Source organism: Lentinula edodes (genome assembly GCF_021015755.1).
Source record: "Lentinula edodes strain Le(Bin) 0899 ss11 chromosome Unknown C8R40scaffold_18, whole genome shotgun sequence".
Classification (NCBI taxonomy): Eukaryota; Fungi; Basidiomycota; class Agaricomycetes; order Agaricales; family Omphalotaceae; genus Lentinula; species Lentinula edodes.
The window spans coordinates 58,805-76,559 of NW_025764324.1; the positions used below are offsets into that span (position 1 = coordinate 58,805).

Here is a 17,755-nt window from a genome sequence, read left to right on the forward strand (position 1 = left end):
AAGTAGTCTGTCTCAATTTGGTGAGTGCAGGATTTGGCTCTCCTACCAGCACATCTCACTCCAATCTTGATCAGGGTGCGGTATAATCTGTGGTTGTCGAACATATCAATTTGGTATAGAATAAATAGTGAAGACTGAAATGTGTCGTGATCGATGAAATTTTCGCTCAATTTGTGAACGATTCCGTTAGCGAAGAGATAGCAAGGAATGATCTGGGAGCCGCTGCAGCTTCCTGCTAGTGCCGGGCAGATAGATAGATAGGCAGTGCCATCGGGGCGTCGCAATATTACCCACCATCTCTCTGTGCAAGAAATTACATAAGCTCACAGATCGACAATACCTTCGTTCATGTACTAGTACTATGATCATTCATGATGGTCCCAACTCTACCCTGCAATATTGGATTTCCTTCTTGAGCCCATTAAGCATAGAAGACCGTTGAGCTATGACCTTTGGTTCCACTATAAACTCGCGCTCGAACTTTTCAGGACTTCGTATCAATAGCTCTCTCATGCCCCCACAACTCAAACGCAGTGTTCCTTGGAGCGACACTCATCAAAATGAATTCGATGAGGATTATTCCCCTTACACGGTAACTTTGTCTATATGTCTCGACTCAGTGCCTTTCCTTATTTCTTTCCATGATCTTAGAAAGTTCGTCGTATCATGCAAAACGGAAACTACGAAGATGAAATCGAAATGTTACGTCTGAGAAATTCTCAACTTGAATCTCGGGTCAATGAACTAGAAGGTGATCTTGAGACAATCCTTGTACGTGTTGTTCATCCATCAGCTTCCAGCAATACATGTTTACAGTTGAGAGATTTTAGAATCAAGAAATGGACGATATTATTTCACTGAAGGAGGACGTTCATCTATATTATCGCCAATACCGGGAAGCCCGGCTTGAGGTCATGGAATTGGAGGAGGTGATCCTCGAACTTCGAGATTCGGGTGTGGGCAATCAGTCAGTTCCGCAACAGTCTTCAGACGAGGTGTGCATTACACTGCTTACTGCTTGTTGCTTTCTAACGAGTATTCTCCAAGCTCATCTCTTTACAAGACGAAGTGGCTCACCTCGAAAAGCGGAGGGTAGTGGCAAATGCTGGACAGCTTAACGAAGTGAGTGATGACTATCTCTCCGTTTTGTCCTCTGTCGACCTCCTCTCAGGACATCGGATCCAAAAGTGCTTCTCTAGAGTATCCCGATTCCAGCCCGACTCTTCAAGGAGAAAACGCTTTGCCAATCGTTATCCACTCGGAGAACAACCCCTACTCTTCGGATTCAACTCCACCTTCAGCTTCTATTCTTTCTTATCCAACAGACGCACCGACTTCGGGATGGTTCTTTGAAGCTTTCCACTACCTTAATGTAGCACTTGGCCCTCAATATCTTGATTTACTGCAAAAATGGATGGACTACGAGCGTAAGAACAATTGGCTCAACCCTCACAAATTGGCTGGGTTTTCACCTGAGAACCGGCCATCTGTGCTGTTAGCTTGGATGAAAAATCGACCTCGACCTTTGCCAAAAGTCGACACCGGAATTTGTGCAGGAGGTATGGGCTTGGTGGGCTAATCTACAACCCGATTGGCGATCGCTGGATGAAAATGGGTTACCCATGCCCTTTGAAGAGTTCGGGGATGATTTGTCGTCGCTCAACAAGCATGGCAGAAACGCGTGGGTTGGCCTACTTGCTTGCCTCAAATGGTGGAAAGTTGGTCTGGGATACCATATTGCTGATGATAACGAAGCACCCGTTAACGAATGGCTTGCTATTATCGCAGATATGACAAGAATGTTAGACAGATTAGTTGCTGAATAATGAGACTCATGTAGGCGTACAAGATATTGTCAATATTTCGACCCAGATATTGTATCGTATCTCAATTACTAGTACTTGCGAAGCTTGTTGTATCCTTCCTATATATATATACTATCCCTATCCTGAATAGTCATTCAAATATGTGTTCTTTTCCAAGGCAATTGGTCCAATTCTTAAGCACTTGAAAGGGTGACATGTCGTTTCACAAATTCATTTCGCAAATCAAACTTCACAGAGGCTGAAATGGATTTATATAGGTACTAGACAATTAAAGCTGGTATTGAGTACTCTAAAGAACGAGAAAAGGATATACAGGTCCAAGGACTGGATGCCGACTTTCAGAAGAAATCGCAGTTCCAGACTATCATAATATTAGGAGCGCACATGCCAAGAAGTTCGGACTGGCCATTGAAGGCGGTACAAAGGGGGATGAGTCATTCCTTGGGCATCCGCGATGCTTTCAACACCATGGCGGATAGTCAACGATGGCACAGGCTTCTGTAGGATAGGCGCCCTGCAGATGGGACATAGACACAGTGACAAAGATTGGAGTGAAGTGAACCTGACTCGACTAATGCACTTTGCGCAGAACATATGCCCACATGACAGACTGAAGATTTGGTAAAAAGATTTGGTAAATACGATATATGTCAATGAGGAGAGCATGATCAACGTACACATGAGGGTTCCAAGCCAGGTCCATACAGATGGGGCAGCGATGTTCTCCTTCTCTGGTTGATCTTGATTCCTGGATTCGGCGCCGAAGTACCTGTGTAAAATTCATCAAGAAATATACTGTAAGTCATGTTCTGAATACTCACAAGTAATTGCGCCTGACAATTCTCCAAAATTTTCCTCGAAACAAGCTCCTTTGCTTCAGATTGTAGCTTGAGTTCATACATTTTCGTAAATTCAGTTTTGTTGTTCTCCGCCAACCGTCGCTCTTCTTCGATCTGAATGTCTCGAGTACTGATTTCCTCTCTGGCCCACTGATCAAGTTCTTTGTGACTTTCCGAAACCATACTCTCGATGGCGCGCGCGAAAGAATCCATGTCCCCATGGTGATTATGAATGACATTCAAAACGTGAGCGGTCGAAGTGGCTATGGGAGGCAGGAGAGCCGTAGGCGGAAGTAGAGGAGACTCAAGCTCAGCACTGCATCGAGCCCGAGTTCGTGTAAGCATTGAGTGTTTAGAGAGTGCAAAGGTAGTGGCATGGCGCGAGGGAGATACGTGTGTTTTTGAGGGAGAGACGTGTCTATCACGGTCATTGACGACGCCAAGATTGTGAGCAGACGGAGAGGCCGTGGGAGGCGAGAGAGCCATGGCTAACGGTGGAACATGTGGCGCCTCATGCTCGACGTTATATCGAGCCTGACCTCGCGTAAGCATTCGGTGTTTAGTGAGTGCGAAGCTGGGATCGCGCGAGGAAAGGATGCGTTTATAGGGTGAGCTGGAGCCTGAGCCTTTGGACTGGTGTTTTCGCGGAGACTCGAAGCAGCGAGATGGTGCCATATTAGATGAGATATAAGTCTGTAGATACCGTGCTATAGCCTTATATATATATGTGCTGGCCAAGGGCTGCGAGAGTTGTCTTTGTGCAGCCATTGATTCCGAGTTCGAAGATAACAAAGGGGAATGAGGCGTGTTCTTAAATATACATGTGATAGACCCTTTAATAACCTGATCGCGATAGTACCAGTACCTGCACCGTCCTGGTGTACGACCGTAGAAATGCGTCTGTTGGCAGATGTTAATGTGAGCAATTTGAAGCTTGAAGGATTCGAGTTGAGCTTGTCCTGTACTGGAAGAACTGAACTTCAAATATTAATGTTCGGCGCTTAATTGAGCAACTAATATTTGGGCCTTTGTTCCGTTAAGATCTTAAATATTTCCCACATGTACATGTCCTTGTCTTTGCTCCTGATCTTTATTCGTACTCTATCACATGCATTAATTGAGGTTCTCGTCTGTATCATTTCTTTAATCCAAAGACGCCCCATCTCTGACATTCTCTATGTAATGAAGGATTACCGTCAGCCGCTCTCTGCACCCTGGTAAGTGGACTAGCTGGTGCAGCTATTTTCGCACTGGTCTTCCCATTCGTGAAATCTTCTCCGTAATGACCATATTCCCGCTTCTGACTCAGTCGATCTATGCATCGTGATGGCCATGCACGCATGTCCAGTCCCAAATAATTTATACAATCCGGTTTCCGAAACGGATGTCGTGCGACATCCCTCTCCATTCATTCCGATTCGACTACCTGTCTTTGCACTGGTGATGTTTCTCAATGACTGGATTGTCAAGATTCTCGGTGTCGGAGGGGGTTCGAGAACCAGAAACGTCCATCGTAGAGGGGAGGAACTCTTATCTAATCTACTGATTGATCACCCTTGAAGCTTCGACCACCTCAGCCTCTAGTCTTTCCGCATCATGTCAGCCAATTTGCAAAATAGCATTATGCTTTTCGGTGATTCTATCACTCGATGTGGCTGGGAGCCTGGTATGAATGGTTTTGGAGCCCCGTATTAGTACGCCTGATCTTTGTTTCCCAGATAGATGCGCGTAAATTAGACATTATTAATCGAGGATTCTCTGGATATAATACTGAATGGGGCATCCCGGTATTTGAGCAAGTGAGTATAGTAAAGCGCCTCTGTTACATTTGACTGACTTTGCGATCCTTAGCTCGTTGCAACTCGGGAACAGCAGAAGGATTTGCCAACAGTCCGATTATTGATCATTTGGTTTGGAGCAAACGACTCGTGCCTAGTCCAATCCCCTCAACACGTACCACTGCGGAAATTCGCGTCCAACCTCAAACATCTTGTGAACTTGGTACAGTCACCCAAGTCTGATTATTATTCGCCGAACACACGCATCATACTCGTAACATCTCCGCCAGTGAATACATACCAACGTAGAGCCAATTTGGAGGCCAGAGATCCGCCTTTGCTGCTAGACAGAGATTTTGAGAGCACCAAAACCTACGCCGAGACGGTCAAGGGCATAGCTCAAGAGGAGGCGGTCGGAATCATTGATATTTGGACCAAAATGTGGGATGCTGCCGGCCACAACGAGCAGTCGCTCAGTAATTTTCTGTACGATGGATTGCACTTGACCGGTGTGGGTTTCCAGGTACGAAAGCAATTGAATTCGGTGAAATGACATTGACAATCGATGATATAGCTGATGTATGATGCGGTATTGGAAACGATAGAAAAGACCTATCCAGAGTTGCACCCAGATAGATTGCAGATGGTTTTCCCTGGGCAGGTGGAGGAGATATTTCAAGCTTCTCCTCCAAATTTCTGACGCCTGTAAGTATAGTCGGGCCTCGATAGACCGTGCCAACGTTGGCCGCGTCGGTGCAGAAGAGGGCCACGGAGCGACCACCAGAGGAGTAGATCCACGTTCACCAATTCATGCACCACCATCCTATCCTCCGGGTATAGAAGCTTGGAAGGGTTCGGCTGTTGGCCGATTCAAAGGATACGCGCCAGCTCCAAAGCATCTACTAAACTTGTCTCGTATTGAGGGCGACGGATAGCTTAGATGAAAGCTACCTCATATTGAGGATGGCTGGGTGGGAGCGAAATTGGGGTTCACCTTGGTCACTCGCGCTATGAACATCCGTTTGGCTCAGCCATACAACGAAATCGCTACACAGAGATCTCGTTGCTGCTGGATCCAACCAATACAGCTACTACGACTTCCTTATTAGCTCAGGTGCACAATATCCATCAGCTCTTTCCCGTTGTCCTTAAGAATATTTCATCTTTATGGTTAAACAACTCCGTCGCTTGATTCGCAAAAGCCCCTTACAAGGCGTACTCAGTTCAAAGATCTGCTGATAAATTCATTGAACACTAATCGCTGTACGATTGACTCGTGCATGAAGCTCAGGGCCGATGATTGTAGGCTAGGCTTTCTTCGTCCTGGAACATCAAGTTGACGGTGAGGAGATCCATCATACGGACTAACGGAACGAACGGTACTAATGGAAGGAGCCCTGCGCCAGATGCTAGAGATAAAGCTTAAGGCTGACTTCTTTCACCTCCTGCAATCAATCAGCATTGACACGCACGGATTCGTCGTGATGTTGTCAGAAGACGCGGGAGAGAGGGTCTGTCACTGTTTTTCATAGATCTTTTGCAAATTTCGTTTCTAATCCGAAGTTGTTCAATTGCAATGGGTGATCAGATTACCGAACTCTATAAGGAAGGTTTACGACCTGCGATAACGGCCTTGACTGTATTTTCTGCCGGGGTTACATACCTAGAATTATTGTAATACCGCTCTAGTTTGAGGGTCTCTTCTATGGTATGTCATAATCTCCACTCCCGTTGTCCAGCCAGCTACAAGTACTCTCCACGACAGATTTCTGACGCCTACTAGACCATTCTTCCATTAGGAACCAATGTCAATCTTACTCATGGGCTACTAGAAGAAGGCGAGCACGAGAAACATGGCAACTGCACCAAGTAAAGCACTCCCAACACCAACAAGTGCCACCATATACTTCTGTACATGTCCTTTGTTACGATTCATTGGCTTCAAGATGACGTCCTCGGAGCCAACGGATTGAAGATCGACAAAAGCTTTTGCCAATATGGAAATGACCTTTCCCTTCGATTGATGGTCTAGCTGTGGCAGGAAGAAGGATTCGAAGACTGTCATATCGACGGGGAAAGATGGGTCGAGGTTCGCATTCAAAGCGGCAAGATAACCTGGGATGGAGTTCTGGTCATCGATCTCGATCGCAGGAATGCGAGTATGAGCGACTTCAGTAACACTGGACTCGGGGTGTGGTGTTGGAGCACGGAGGCATCTAGAATCGAGGATCGTGATAGGCTGGGTAATGGAATGTTCTTCGGAGATGATACAATCGCTATCAGCGATGAGTGCGTTTTGAAGAGAGAGAATCGACATTGTGTGATTGTAAAGGGTGTGGTGTGCAAGGTAGATTGCTGGAGACTGGATAACGTCCCATGTATATTTATAGGGAGCGGATAACCTTATAAGTAAACCGAGACAAGACCCAAGATATGCTAATTGCTAGCAAAGAATACAATTGATATGAAAGGGAACGAATATAACTTAATGAAAGGACTGACGATCGCGAACAAAACAAGAAGTCATTGGCATTTTAATGAAGTGAACGTGTATGTAAACAGACAAGGATGAAGGATTCGCAACTGACATGCGATTTAATTTTAATATACACGTGCTGGTCCATTCGGATTTGCCACTACGTCACCCCTTTCTTCGTCAATTCCTCCAGGGACCAGCTTTCGTTCATTCATGTTTCATTTTCTTTGGCCTTTTCTGCAAGAGAATGCAAAATGGGACGCAACACTCTACCACTGCACAGAAACGCCCTTCATATACTCAACTCAACGACATATTTTAGTGCATCGGATACTCTGCCTTCTTCATGGATTCTTCGGAACTCACAAGTATTGCAATCAACGTATGCAAGATGCCACTTATTTTCTTTGCTTACTCACTCATCTAGATATAGCGAAAGGCAAGAACAATTCTCCATAGTGCGATGCAGCTGAAATACACGTATGAGGCATCGTTGAAGGAACCTGTGTCGACAACACGACTCGCTCAATTCCAATCAGATCCTAATGGTCATGGTCCACGCATGGGTGCAGTTCAGCTAGATTTCACGAGTCCCACCCGTCGCTCCCATTGGAATCAGGCAGTCGTGGAACTCTTAGCTGAAGTGGCGATATCAGCACATCCAGGTATCAGCGCAAAGGTTGATTGGCGGAAACTCTTCAGAACTAGAATCGATCGAATTATCAGCGATGCCTCTCACTTCCAAAAAAATAGTACTTCCTATATCGAGAGTAGACGTAAGAAAATGCTGAAGACGGCAACATATAAGGTAAGAGGTTTGTTCAAGTACCGAGGATTTTGATTCATTCTATCTAGAAACTTCAACGTCGCCTGCGAATTGCCAGTATGATGTTGACCGACTGCAAATCATCGAGGAACGAAGACGGTGTCTTTTTCTGGTCCTACATCCTCCGGTCCTTAGACTCCCTTGCTTACACTGGCATGTCTGACGAAGAAACTGTCTGCGACAAAGATAACCACAGTTTGTTCAGAATTGTTACGGACCCAGTCTCTCGACACCCAGCATTTAGGATTTTGTTTCGATATGTCGATGACGCTCCTTCCCTATATTCCGATCTTTTCAAACAATCCGGCAAAAAACCTCTCAAAAGGGTCTCTGCGCAGACAATGACGATGACACATGCCCTGCATTCAGATAGCGACAGTGAGTTTTGCCCTACGAGGTTAGTTCCTTACATTCATGACATTGGATGAAAACTCATTTCTTACCTGACTTAGGTTTCTTCCTTATTTGGTGAAAATCGATTATCAAGTCTAGATTATCTTAACTCAAGACTCGTAGTACTAGTATAATTCAATAATCATGGATTCATTCTCTAGCATCTGGCTGTGTTGATACTCGAAATAGCTGTGACAAGTGCAAGATTGTCGCCATCCGAGGTGAAATAAGCTGGTCAACTAGAGTGTTTTCTCGGGTGCGAAGAAGGTAATGCATTCTAATGGTGAGGTATCAACACACTGTTAGTGGAGTGATTCGGGACACCGCTGGACTATATTAATTGAAATTACATTGGCTTCCAATGCGATGACTGGAATCCATTCACCCTCTCAGCCCCTCTTTCCTCTACAGATACAAGTTAATACGCTAATCGGAATTGTACCAGGAGGTTGCAGCAGTCTAAATCTTGCTTGCACGGAAATTGTAATCATACCCATATCAACCTACAACCACCCTTCAGGCCCTGGCAAAACTCAAACTGCCGGCTATCCGTCTTTCTCCCCTTACAGCCATCAAGGGCGATGAAACGCATGGCCAGCAGTATGCACTCTCTCCGACATCTTTGGCGGGTGATAACTTGTCCACTCATTTATCAATGTTACTGATCTTTGAGTCTGTCGTTTACTTTACGGTGGCTTTCGCAAGATTCTCAAGATGGAAGAAGGCGCAGTTCTCGAGTTGGGAAGGTTGGAGGAAAAGGATAAATCTACGGATGCTCATGTCATCACCTCTCACTCCAACTCATATGATTGAGTGCCTACGACTGGTGCTCAGGCTACTGTTGAATCACATCTTCGCCAAACGACACAACAATCGTAACATGTCTGTCCCCGGCCCAGCCCTTGCCATCGTCGATGCGTCTTCGTCTGCCAATGCACCCACTGTCGACACTGAAAAGTCGAAGAAATTGGAAGCGGGGAGTCAACTATAAAGGCTGAGCGCTGAGCACTGCCATTTCCGTCCTGTTGTAATAACATGTACACTTGTCTTTCTAGTGATTCCTTGTGTCGTTCCTTGTCTACGGAAATCTTGTATCATCTATATCATCTTCAACTGAGTAAACGTTAGCGTTGTGAAGACGAATGAAAGGAATAAGTGATTTGTCGATGAAAGTTTCTGTCAATTGAAATTGTCACTAGAGATCCAGACGCGTCGCGCTCCACGGTCGAATGTCGGTCCGGTTATCCGCCTCCTCGGGTTTCACCATGTCAGGTTCTAGATCTTTTCCTTCAAGTTTCGACACCATTCGGAAAGTTGCAATTTTCTACATATTCGTGAGATGCTCTACGAGCTACATTCATGAACTAAACTAGTACTCTATCTCTTTCAGTATTACGCGATTTGTCTCTCGGAACGGAGAACGCAAGGAGGACAAAGCTTGATTGGGAAGCAGAAGCCTCGCTGTGAGGCGCCTAATCCACATCACAAACAATGAAATATTCAATCTTCGTCTTACTCCCTTCATCCATCAATGTGGGAGGTCCCGTTGGAAGATGTCAAGGAGGTGACCTCCCGAAGCAAAAGATTACCTTCACCCAGGATACCAGATAATCAGCCTTCACCTAAACGGATTAGGCAAGCAATATTCCTTTGTAGTCGCGATGTCGAAGATGCGGACGGCGCTTCCAACCGATTTTCTGCTGGAACGAGGACCAATGAGGCCCTTAGTTCTTCTCGTTCTATCCATGTTTCGAATACCGACAACGTCACCCAGGATCCTTCCCACGTAGAAAAACCATCAAATACAGATGTGCATGCTGGCCTCGGGTCGAACATCTTGAAGGCGTGCACCGTTTACGTCGATGTTTGGATGTCTCATGGGGAAAACACATTGTCACTCTTCTACAATATTGCAAAGGATCTAGGTGCACATGTATGCGTATTCAATGATATCTCCTTCAAAATTCCATCCCCTAAATTTTGCCATTAGATCGTAAAGAGCATTGGGCCACAATGCACTCATATTGTATACACATCAGGTTGTCAAAGCACAGTACGGAAGTACTTGTAAGTATTCATGTCTGGTTCGTTCGCACTAATGTCCTTTTCTATTTCTAGTGCGTTGGACGAAGAAAGGAGACCCAAGGTCGTTGGAGCAGCATGGCTGAAAGATTGTCGGGATGCTGCCACGTATTTAGGGGAAGAACCTTACCTGGTCAACTTAGAGGAACACTGTATGTACAATCTGGGCACTAGGCGCAAGAACAGATCTAGAGTGGGTACTTTCGACTACGATTACAACATATATGTCTGCACTCACATGAATTATAGCGTCGGCGCTTCATTCCTTCCTTTATGAATGATAACAATGGAAACGATTCAACCATCTCTATCGATACATCAAATACATGTAGGTGTCATACAGTTGTAATACCGCATCGACTGACACTTGTATTTTATCTAGTGGACAATAGCATATCAGTATTGGAGATGGCACGGAATCGAAGCAGAATCTCTAAACGGAAATGATTCCTGTCCCCAATTTCTCGCATTCTCTTACTTCTTTCCTCATGTATCGTACTAGACGGCATTGGCTTCGAGATATACTGGCTTTTGTTTCCCTCTCGCTATACCTAAGTACCTACTTTCTGTAATGAAGTGTTCCTAGCTTATTGTGACCGAATATTAATAGAGAAGTCTCTGCTTGTTTTGTCTCCGAGATCTAGAGCTTCCCTGAAAGCAGTATATACACGACTATGTAGTCATTCACAAGAGACGAGTTCCAAAAGAACATAATTAAACACGAGTATCGAGTACAGTAACTACACACGAGCTACTACTAAGTACAAGGAAGTAGCATCGTTACGCTTAGACAGTGATAATCTGTACATGATGAAGGCGCCGAACGAAGGTTCGGCAGGTCAACTTTAACATCTCCTCGCGCTCGCACTTCCTAAAACTTCATGTATATTCGGTGCGGTGGATGGATTCGAGGGCTTAAGGTGATCCACGTGGAGTATAAAGTGCCCCTTCATTGGGGGACAGGCGAAGGTGGTACTTTCCCCAGTTTAGTAGCAATGCTACCAACTGCATGGCGAATAGTTATCGATGGAATGGGAGGTCTGCAAATAAAAGCTCTGCATTTCTGGCACCGCCTCGTTCGGCCTGAGCTCATAGCTGATAGTCGCTCATTGCTAACGCATTGCAAACATACTATGTGCCCGCAAATTAAACTAAATGTAAAACGTTAGTGAGCGCCATGAGGAAACAAAACAAAACGCACACTTGAGGTTCCCATGCAAGATTTCCACAACCGGGACAGGTATGCTCTCGTTCCTGATTCAGTTTGTTCAAGCAGAGTGTTTCTTGATATTTCTGGGAATAGACGGGAATATGAGTATAAGTTATATCAGATGCGCCACTCGCTCACCCGGCATTGTTCCTTCAGCACATTGATCTGGTGCTTTCTGAGCAGAATCTCGTCTTTCTGAGCCTTGAAAATACTCTCCGATGCCGCATGCAGGTTGTCCAATCCCTTCACAAGCTCATCAGTCCCGCCCTGTCTTTTAAGGTACTCCTCTCGGCCAGAGGGTATCATAGGGAATTCGTGGATGGAATCAATATCGATGGGAGTTTTGGCACTAGACGTAATAGTCGAAGCAGCAGATGCGCTTTCATTGAGGATTGTGTTTGATAAGGAAGAAGTGGTACTCGAGATAGCGGAATTGGAAACTGGAGTGGCAGGATGCATATCTCCCATGATAGTATGCCGCTCTCCGATTAGCATTCTTTGATGCTGAGTAGTCGGGTAGTTAGCTTTCGATCTCGTCGGTGTGTTACGCTGTGGACCCATAGAAGGAAGTCTGAGTTGAATGACCACTAGAATTTTGACCCGGCACTTTATATTCGAGGTACATAAGCTTAAGCGCCTGAAGGCGTCTAATCTTGCTTTATGTTCTCAATTAGGTATGAACAAAGACATTCAATTAGATCCGTCACCAGTACCGGTACCAGTAAGTACTTACTTGCGCGGGCTAGCTAGCGCTTGTACATGTGCTACTTCTTGTTACCTCAAATGTCAAATGAAAGGGAGGTTCGATCCCCCAACGTCCTTTTGCACGCTACATCTTATAAAAACTTCGACCAATTTGCCACTACCTCCTAATAATCTCTCGATCACTTCTTGCCATCGTACCATGCCAAAAACCCCACGTAAACCGAGAGCGCACACTGGGTATGCTGCTCGACATATTGGCCGTCCTGTGAAAAGGAAATCCAGAAATCGATTTCCTGACCGTTTCCACTCCGCAACTTGTGAAGCATTATGTTCGAACGTAGGGTATGCTCCAGAGGTGGTCATGTCTGATATCACGGACCTCGAGCTTCTGAATAGCTGGCAGAAGTGTTCCGTACAGGATGTATTGGTCGAATTCCGGAAAATTGTCGACTCATCATTTGTGAATGATTGTGTCGTTTGCGACATGTTATTTTCACGACCGTACGTGTAAACACATACTATGCTTACTATCCACTGAACTGTGATCCTTCAGTTTCAAGGCCTGCGGACATATACTTTGTGGAGCTTGCCTGAATCGCCTTCCCCGCGAGGGTGTCGAAGTCAACATTGGTTCCATTCATCATCACACATGTCCTATCTGTCGCGGGACGGTCAGATCCATGCCATTGAAGTCGGACGCTTTACAGCGCACAGTCGGCGAGCTATTTGGTCTTTCAACCCCTCGTCCGGAAGATATGGAGATCGATGATCTTGGTGCCACTCGACCAAATTATTCATAGAGGTTCAGTCTATTCGAAGTTGCGCAACGCGTTGTGCATTAGAAGCAGTTATCATTGATCTATTCGCACCACCAATCGGTGCCGACTGCATATCGAATCAGAAAAACTACCTCAGTACATCAGCGATCTACCTTCTCCCTACCTATTCAGAACCTACCCTCTTTCGAATCCTTTTATCGTTCTGTCGATATATCCAGAAAATAACAGCTCGCCCTTTCGTAGATCCTGGATTCACTCGAGCAAGCGTCTTTCGTTTCTCCGCTCCAATCGTCGTATTCATTTCATTCATTACTCCTGTTGCGCTCCTTCCTCAAGATTGGTATATCGACCAGTGGTCAGAAAATAAGCAGATGCCAGTCAAATTCTCGGAAGTCGGTTCCCTCTGTATGATGTCTTCCATGGTTGTCCTCGGGACGCTGTCATTCCGGTGGATTTTGATCTGGGTACTTGCGATATGTGGCAGGCGCTTCATGGTGGTAGATTTGAGTGGAAGAACGTATGTTGGTGTTTCTGACAATTTAATGGGTGGGTTGTTCACGAACTAACTACCACATAATACTCATAGTACGTATGTATACATCAAATTTATCTTTCAACCTAAATATCTTTTGAAAACTTCTACATTGTATCGACTCAAAGTGGCGGCAGTGATGAACCAGCAAATTCAAGACTAGGAAGTACTTCCAATATATAAACCGCAGTGCTACAAACGAATTGACCATATTCATTTCCCATTTCCGTACCCGTACCAGATCATAAATTTCATTGAAAAACCCCAAGGTACTAAGAACGCCTCTTAAGCAATCCTAGTGACAGTTAAACACTAGCCGATAATAGGAAAGTGGGCGTCAAGCCGAACAATTCCTTAGACGGCTAAGCTATGTCTCTTCGCCGCGTCATCTTCAACAGATACCCGCCTCCCAGCTTTCTTCCCAAGATGGGCCACCTCGTGCTGCAATATATTCCGTATCAGCGTCATCCGATTCAAGACTCAGGACGTCTTCGGCAGTGTAGAGGTATGAGCGAGACTTGGCTCGCCTTGACGGTATGGATGTACTAGATGTCGCTGATGCAAGGAGTTGAGACGCCACATCGGACGAAGATGCGGTCCTGGAAGCGGATAAGATTAACTGAACTGGATCTGTCGCATGGCTCCCTGCTCGGGAAGGTTGGCATCCGGGACCTTCCAAGAACGACTGAGCTCCCCCGTCAGGGTCATCGTAATCACCGTCTGCATCTGATGACCAGGAACACACTCCTCTAAGTGCCTGGACGTTACTGCAGAGGCTAATTGGCGTTTCCGTAATGAGTCTCCACCTGGTTCGGAGTCGGGCTTTCGCATTTTCCTGTCGACAAAGATCAGATACATCCGGTTCGAAGAGAAAAACATACGTATTCAACTTAGGATCAACATAGTTCGAACTTTTTTCGCACACGTCGTTCCCTGCCGCCAGTCTGTCCGAGCTCTGGGTCCAAATCTTGATTATCAGGGGACCTCCTCTTCCTCCGCTTCGTCCAACACGGCGGCCAACTCATCATCTTCCGCAGCCTCATGCGATCCTGCTACTGGACTCCCCTGTCGCACTAAGAGACCACTCTGACGACGAAGAGGTTTCGGCCTGGTAGGATTTGAAGCAGAAATAGTGGAACGGTCAACTGGTGCAGTGATAGGTGGAGAAGATGACACTCGGAAAAGCAGTGGGAATCGGGAGGCAGAAAGCCGTTTGAGTTTGACTCTACACCTCGGGCTATGAGTCTTCTCCTTAGCCTCGTCTTCATCCTCCTTGAGATCCGAAGGTTCATCGTCTTCGTATATCAGGGGAGTTGTGGGAGCTCGCGATAATCGTGGATACAGAGGTGAATCAGGTGAGTCTGCGAATGGGAGCGGTCGCTGTGTGGCTCTAGGCGGAGTAGGCGAAGACGAAGATCTGGTATAACCGAAGGCCTGACAGAGGAAGCCTCAGATGTTGGGTAAGTCCGAGCGCCTGCGAGAAAAGATTCAGAATAAAAGTGATCGTCAGAGAATCATACGACGCACTGCGGCTTCAGTCTCTGCAATGACATTACTCGGGATCTTTCGTGCTCGCGTTTGAATTTCAGCTGGGCTGCCAGGTTGATTTCTGAGGCCCAAAGTCAAAGATTTTCAGTGTATAGTGTGGAAATCTGGGCATTTGACTCTTCGATTCGTACACTGAGGGTTGAGTTGAGCCTGTAAAAGTGCCAGAAAAAAACATGATAATATCTATGAAGGAAAGTCATCAACTTCGTATGACACGCTTCGCTCCGAAGGTTCCGGGCGCTCGTCATGCAATCACGAGCTCGAGGATTAGAAGGGCGCCTATTCCCCAATCCTCCTTTCCTTCGAAGTTTGAACTAGTACTCGCGTTCTTTTCGTTTCACCTTCCTTGATTGTGAAGGCGTCGAATCCCTCATGCTTACTACTGTGCTTGATTGCTACCATGAAAGTCTATCCCAGAGTGGACCAACTTCGGCATGAGGTAAACACATCCTACTAGCAGAACACTTGCGCTGTCAACAGACGGAACATGTGGATATTCAGCTTGGTGTAGGATCCAATGTGGGCTCAAAAGAACCCTCGTAGATCTTTTGCGTCTACATCATCAGCTTCTCTTGACAGCACAAATAATGGTCGACATGTCTAGCTGCTCACAGGCAACGTCTTACCAGATGGCTCAAGAAAACTGAGTGAAGGGACGAAACCCATCAAGAAACCAGTGTACATGTGTTCTCTAGGCAGGTATCACATCATTCCCATTGATTGCTTCAAACCCTCTTCTCTTCTATAGCATGCGAACACAGTCTCCGGCTGACACTGGTTTCTAAGAAGGGTCTCGCGCACCAGTCTTCAGTTTTCCATTTCGTTATTCATGGCACGCATGGCTTATCTGCTCATCAACCACTCGCTGCTATGTCGGTCAGTCCTCAATATATTCCTGTGAGCAGGAGCTTCGGCGTTGAGCGGTGAAATCGGTACGCCCTATTGTCATGTACTAAATCTTACTTCTTCCCATACTCTTTAGTCTCGTAGCTACACGTACTCTATCCAGGTTCCAAAGATTTGTGACTTCAAGATGTAGTGAGTATCGAGAAGTTAGTATTCAAGACCATGCCCTGTTTCTTCAGCCAATTTCACTTGGATATCAAACTAACATTTGCTGCTGCTTCCATGGTGGATACAATGTAGAATCCGAGTCTTTTTATGATCCTTCTTGCTGGTTTTGTCTCCCAGCAGCTCACCACTAGTTCTAGTATGCTGTCGAAATGTGATTTGTTTTGCCTCGTGCCCACTCGTCCACCGGCTGCTACTCTGACACACGCACCACGTTATATTTTTCTTTGTCTTTGACAAGTCTTTCATTCCTCCCAACAACCTCCAACACTGTGTCCAGGATGTCTTTGACGACTGTCTTCCAACACCGTATACCCATCCATTTCTGCCCCGAGCTGTTTGGCGAGTATCTGTCATATGTACAGGGTTCAGACCTCGATGCTTGCTCACAAGTTTGCCATTACTGGAGGGAACCAGCGATGTCTGCGCGGCTCAGAACGGTTGACGCCGATGATCAGGTGCAGCTTGCAATCCTACAACACGATTCTCGTCGTTTGCGATATGTACGCACTCTCATTGGTGACACTTGGAGTCCGTTCACCACCACGTTCACGTCCTACCCAGTCCACCTGAGGACCCTTGTAGTCCGAGGAACGGACTTTGTCGCGACGAAGGAACGGATCAACGAAGCTATCATTGCATTCTCTGGTACCATTACAACGTTCACAATCCAGGATTCCCTTCGAATGTCCTACCAGGACTTTTGCGGAATGCTTCAGTCTCTTGGTCATTGTAAATTGCTTCGAACGTTAACACTTCCCCGTCCTGCTAGGGAGCTCAATGACCATTCCTCTCCCCAACAACGCGCTGATGGTGTTCATGCTGCGATTTCTGCGATGACTCACACTGAAGAAGAAAAGGCGAAAGTGGTGTCCTTGCAGCTCATCCCCTTATCTCATCGCCACGATCCTCGATATACTGGTAAAGCCGCTCATGCTCAAGAGTACGAATGGTTGGACAGGTATAAATGCCCTTTCGACCTCAGCGAGCTTGAAACACTGGTTGTAGGTGCTGCTAGTGCTGCACAGATCCTTTTTCCTTCAATCTCGGAGAGCCTTACTAGGCTCGAGCTCTGTCTACCATTTGACAACCGTACTGCTTGGACAGAATACGGTAAAGTTTGCTGCCCATAATAGAATTCTCAGTCTCTTACTCTATCCAGAAAACCTTCTAGGAGCTCCGATTATTATGCCTGCCTTGCAGTATCTCGGTTTGACCTTTCATATACGCCCGTCAAACTGGTTACTTGACGTTATTCGAACACCTGCAGTCAAGACCATCTGCATAAAATGGAAGACCTCCATCTTATACAGCACGTATCAGATCCAGTTTAGGAACATTGACAACCAAATCTCCAGATTGGACGACGGTCATGTATTTCCCCAGCACCTGTCAGACATCCACCTTTTAACGATATTTTGTCCTGATGTCCAGTGGTGCGCACAGGCCTTTCCGATTTGTTCTCATTCTGGTGTCAATGTTTCCTCCTTTACTGGTAGCTGGTAATCAAATTTTGTACTTCGTGATTGAACGTATCACTCATAGAAAGTTTCGTACTGCCTCAATATGATGAATCAGATATATATTAATATCGTGTCTTTATTATTTGAGAATGTCTATGTCTACGAGATTCGAGAAATGTAAGCAATTCTACAGCACTGTCTGACTCCAGAATGCCTCAACCCTATTG

The 17,755-nt window shown here is 45.9% G+C and overlaps 10 protein-coding genes across 10 annotated transcripts; 6 read left to right on the forward strand and 4 right to left on the reverse strand.

Moving 5' to 3' along the window:
• Positions 1-1,547: 1,547 nt before the first annotated feature.
• C8R40DRAFT_1046018 (uncharacterized protein) lies at positions 1,548-1,826 on the forward strand (the record flags this gene model as incomplete). Its single annotated transcript, XM_046224346.1, has 1 exon — positions 1,548-1,826. A coding segment is annotated over one exon (279 nt), but the record flags the coding sequence as incomplete, so codon positions are not given.
• Positions 1,827-2,198: 372 nt separating this feature from the next.
• On the reverse strand, positions 2,199-3,340 carry C8R40DRAFT_1069550 (uncharacterized protein; the record flags this gene model as incomplete). Its single annotated transcript, XM_046226125.1, has 3 exons — positions 2,199-2,340; positions 2,504-2,595; positions 2,648-3,340. The coding sequence occupies 3 exons, from the start codon at positions 3,338-3,340 to the stop codon at positions 2,199-2,201; spliced, it is 927 nt and encodes a 308-aa protein (XP_046086128.1).
• A 921-nt stretch (positions 3,341-4,261) lies between these two features.
• Positions 4,262-5,143, forward strand: C8R40DRAFT_1045801 (SGNH hydrolase-type esterase domain-containing protein; the record flags this gene model as incomplete). Its single annotated transcript, XM_046224336.1, has 4 exons — positions 4,262-4,340; positions 4,361-4,464; positions 4,517-4,966; positions 5,018-5,143. 4 exons carry the CDS (start codon positions 4,262-4,264, stop codon positions 5,141-5,143), a joined length of 759 nt encoding a protein of 252 aa, XP_046086129.1.
• Positions 5,144-6,271: 1,128 nt separating this feature from the next.
• On the reverse strand, positions 6,272-6,760 carry C8R40DRAFT_1170666 (uncharacterized protein; the record flags this gene model as incomplete). The annotated part of the gene is made up of 1 exon (XM_046231572.1): positions 6,272-6,760. One exon carries the CDS (start codon positions 6,758-6,760, stop codon positions 6,272-6,274), a length of 489 nt encoding a protein of 162 aa, XP_046086130.1.
• Positions 6,761-7,774: 1,014 nt separating this feature from the next.
• Positions 7,775-8,074, forward strand: C8R40DRAFT_1028635 (uncharacterized protein; the record flags this gene model as incomplete). Its single annotated transcript, XM_046223114.1, has 1 exon — positions 7,775-8,074. A coding segment is annotated over one exon (300 nt), but the record flags the coding sequence as incomplete, so codon positions are not given.
• Positions 8,075-9,972: 1,898 nt separating this feature from the next.
• Positions 9,973-10,362, forward strand: C8R40DRAFT_1016967 (uncharacterized protein; the record flags this gene model as incomplete). Its single annotated transcript, XM_046222940.1, has 3 exons — positions 9,973-10,071; positions 10,129-10,205; positions 10,257-10,362. Coding segments are annotated over 3 exons (282 nt in total), but the record flags the coding sequence as incomplete, so codon positions are not given.
• Positions 10,363-11,169: 807 nt separating this feature from the next.
• On the reverse strand, positions 11,170-11,991 carry C8R40DRAFT_1069555 (uncharacterized protein; the record flags this gene model as incomplete). Its single annotated transcript, XM_046226126.1, has 3 exons — positions 11,170-11,371; positions 11,422-11,513; positions 11,569-11,991. 3 exons carry the CDS (start codon positions 11,989-11,991, stop codon positions 11,170-11,172), a joined length of 717 nt encoding a protein of 238 aa, XP_046086133.1.
• A 343-nt stretch (positions 11,992-12,334) lies between these two features.
• Positions 12,335-12,935, forward strand: C8R40DRAFT_1170670 (uncharacterized protein; the record flags this gene model as incomplete). Its single annotated transcript, XM_046231573.1, has 2 exons — positions 12,335-12,636; positions 12,689-12,935. 2 exons carry the CDS (start codon positions 12,335-12,337, stop codon positions 12,933-12,935), a joined length of 549 nt encoding a protein of 182 aa, XP_046086134.1.
• Positions 12,936-13,753: 818 nt separating this feature from the next.
• C8R40DRAFT_1189430 (uncharacterized protein) lies at positions 13,754-16,124 on the reverse strand (the record flags this gene model as incomplete). The annotated part of the gene is made up of 7 exons (XM_046233038.1): positions 13,754-14,281; positions 14,431-14,863; positions 14,974-15,055; positions 15,375-15,402; positions 15,607-15,685; positions 15,995-16,020; positions 16,107-16,124. 7 exons carry the CDS (start codon positions 16,122-16,124, stop codon positions 13,838-13,840), a joined length of 1,110 nt encoding a protein of 369 aa, XP_046086135.1. The 3' UTR covers positions 13,754-13,837.
• A 360-nt stretch (positions 16,125-16,484) lies between these two features.
• On the forward strand, positions 16,485-17,198 carry C8R40DRAFT_1170672 (uncharacterized protein; the record flags this gene model as incomplete). The annotated part of the gene is made up of 1 exon (XM_046231574.1): positions 16,485-17,198. The coding sequence occupies one exon, from the start codon at positions 16,485-16,487 to the stop codon at positions 17,196-17,198; it is 714 nt and encodes a 237-aa protein (XP_046086136.1).
• Positions 17,199-17,755: the final 557 nt, after the last annotated feature.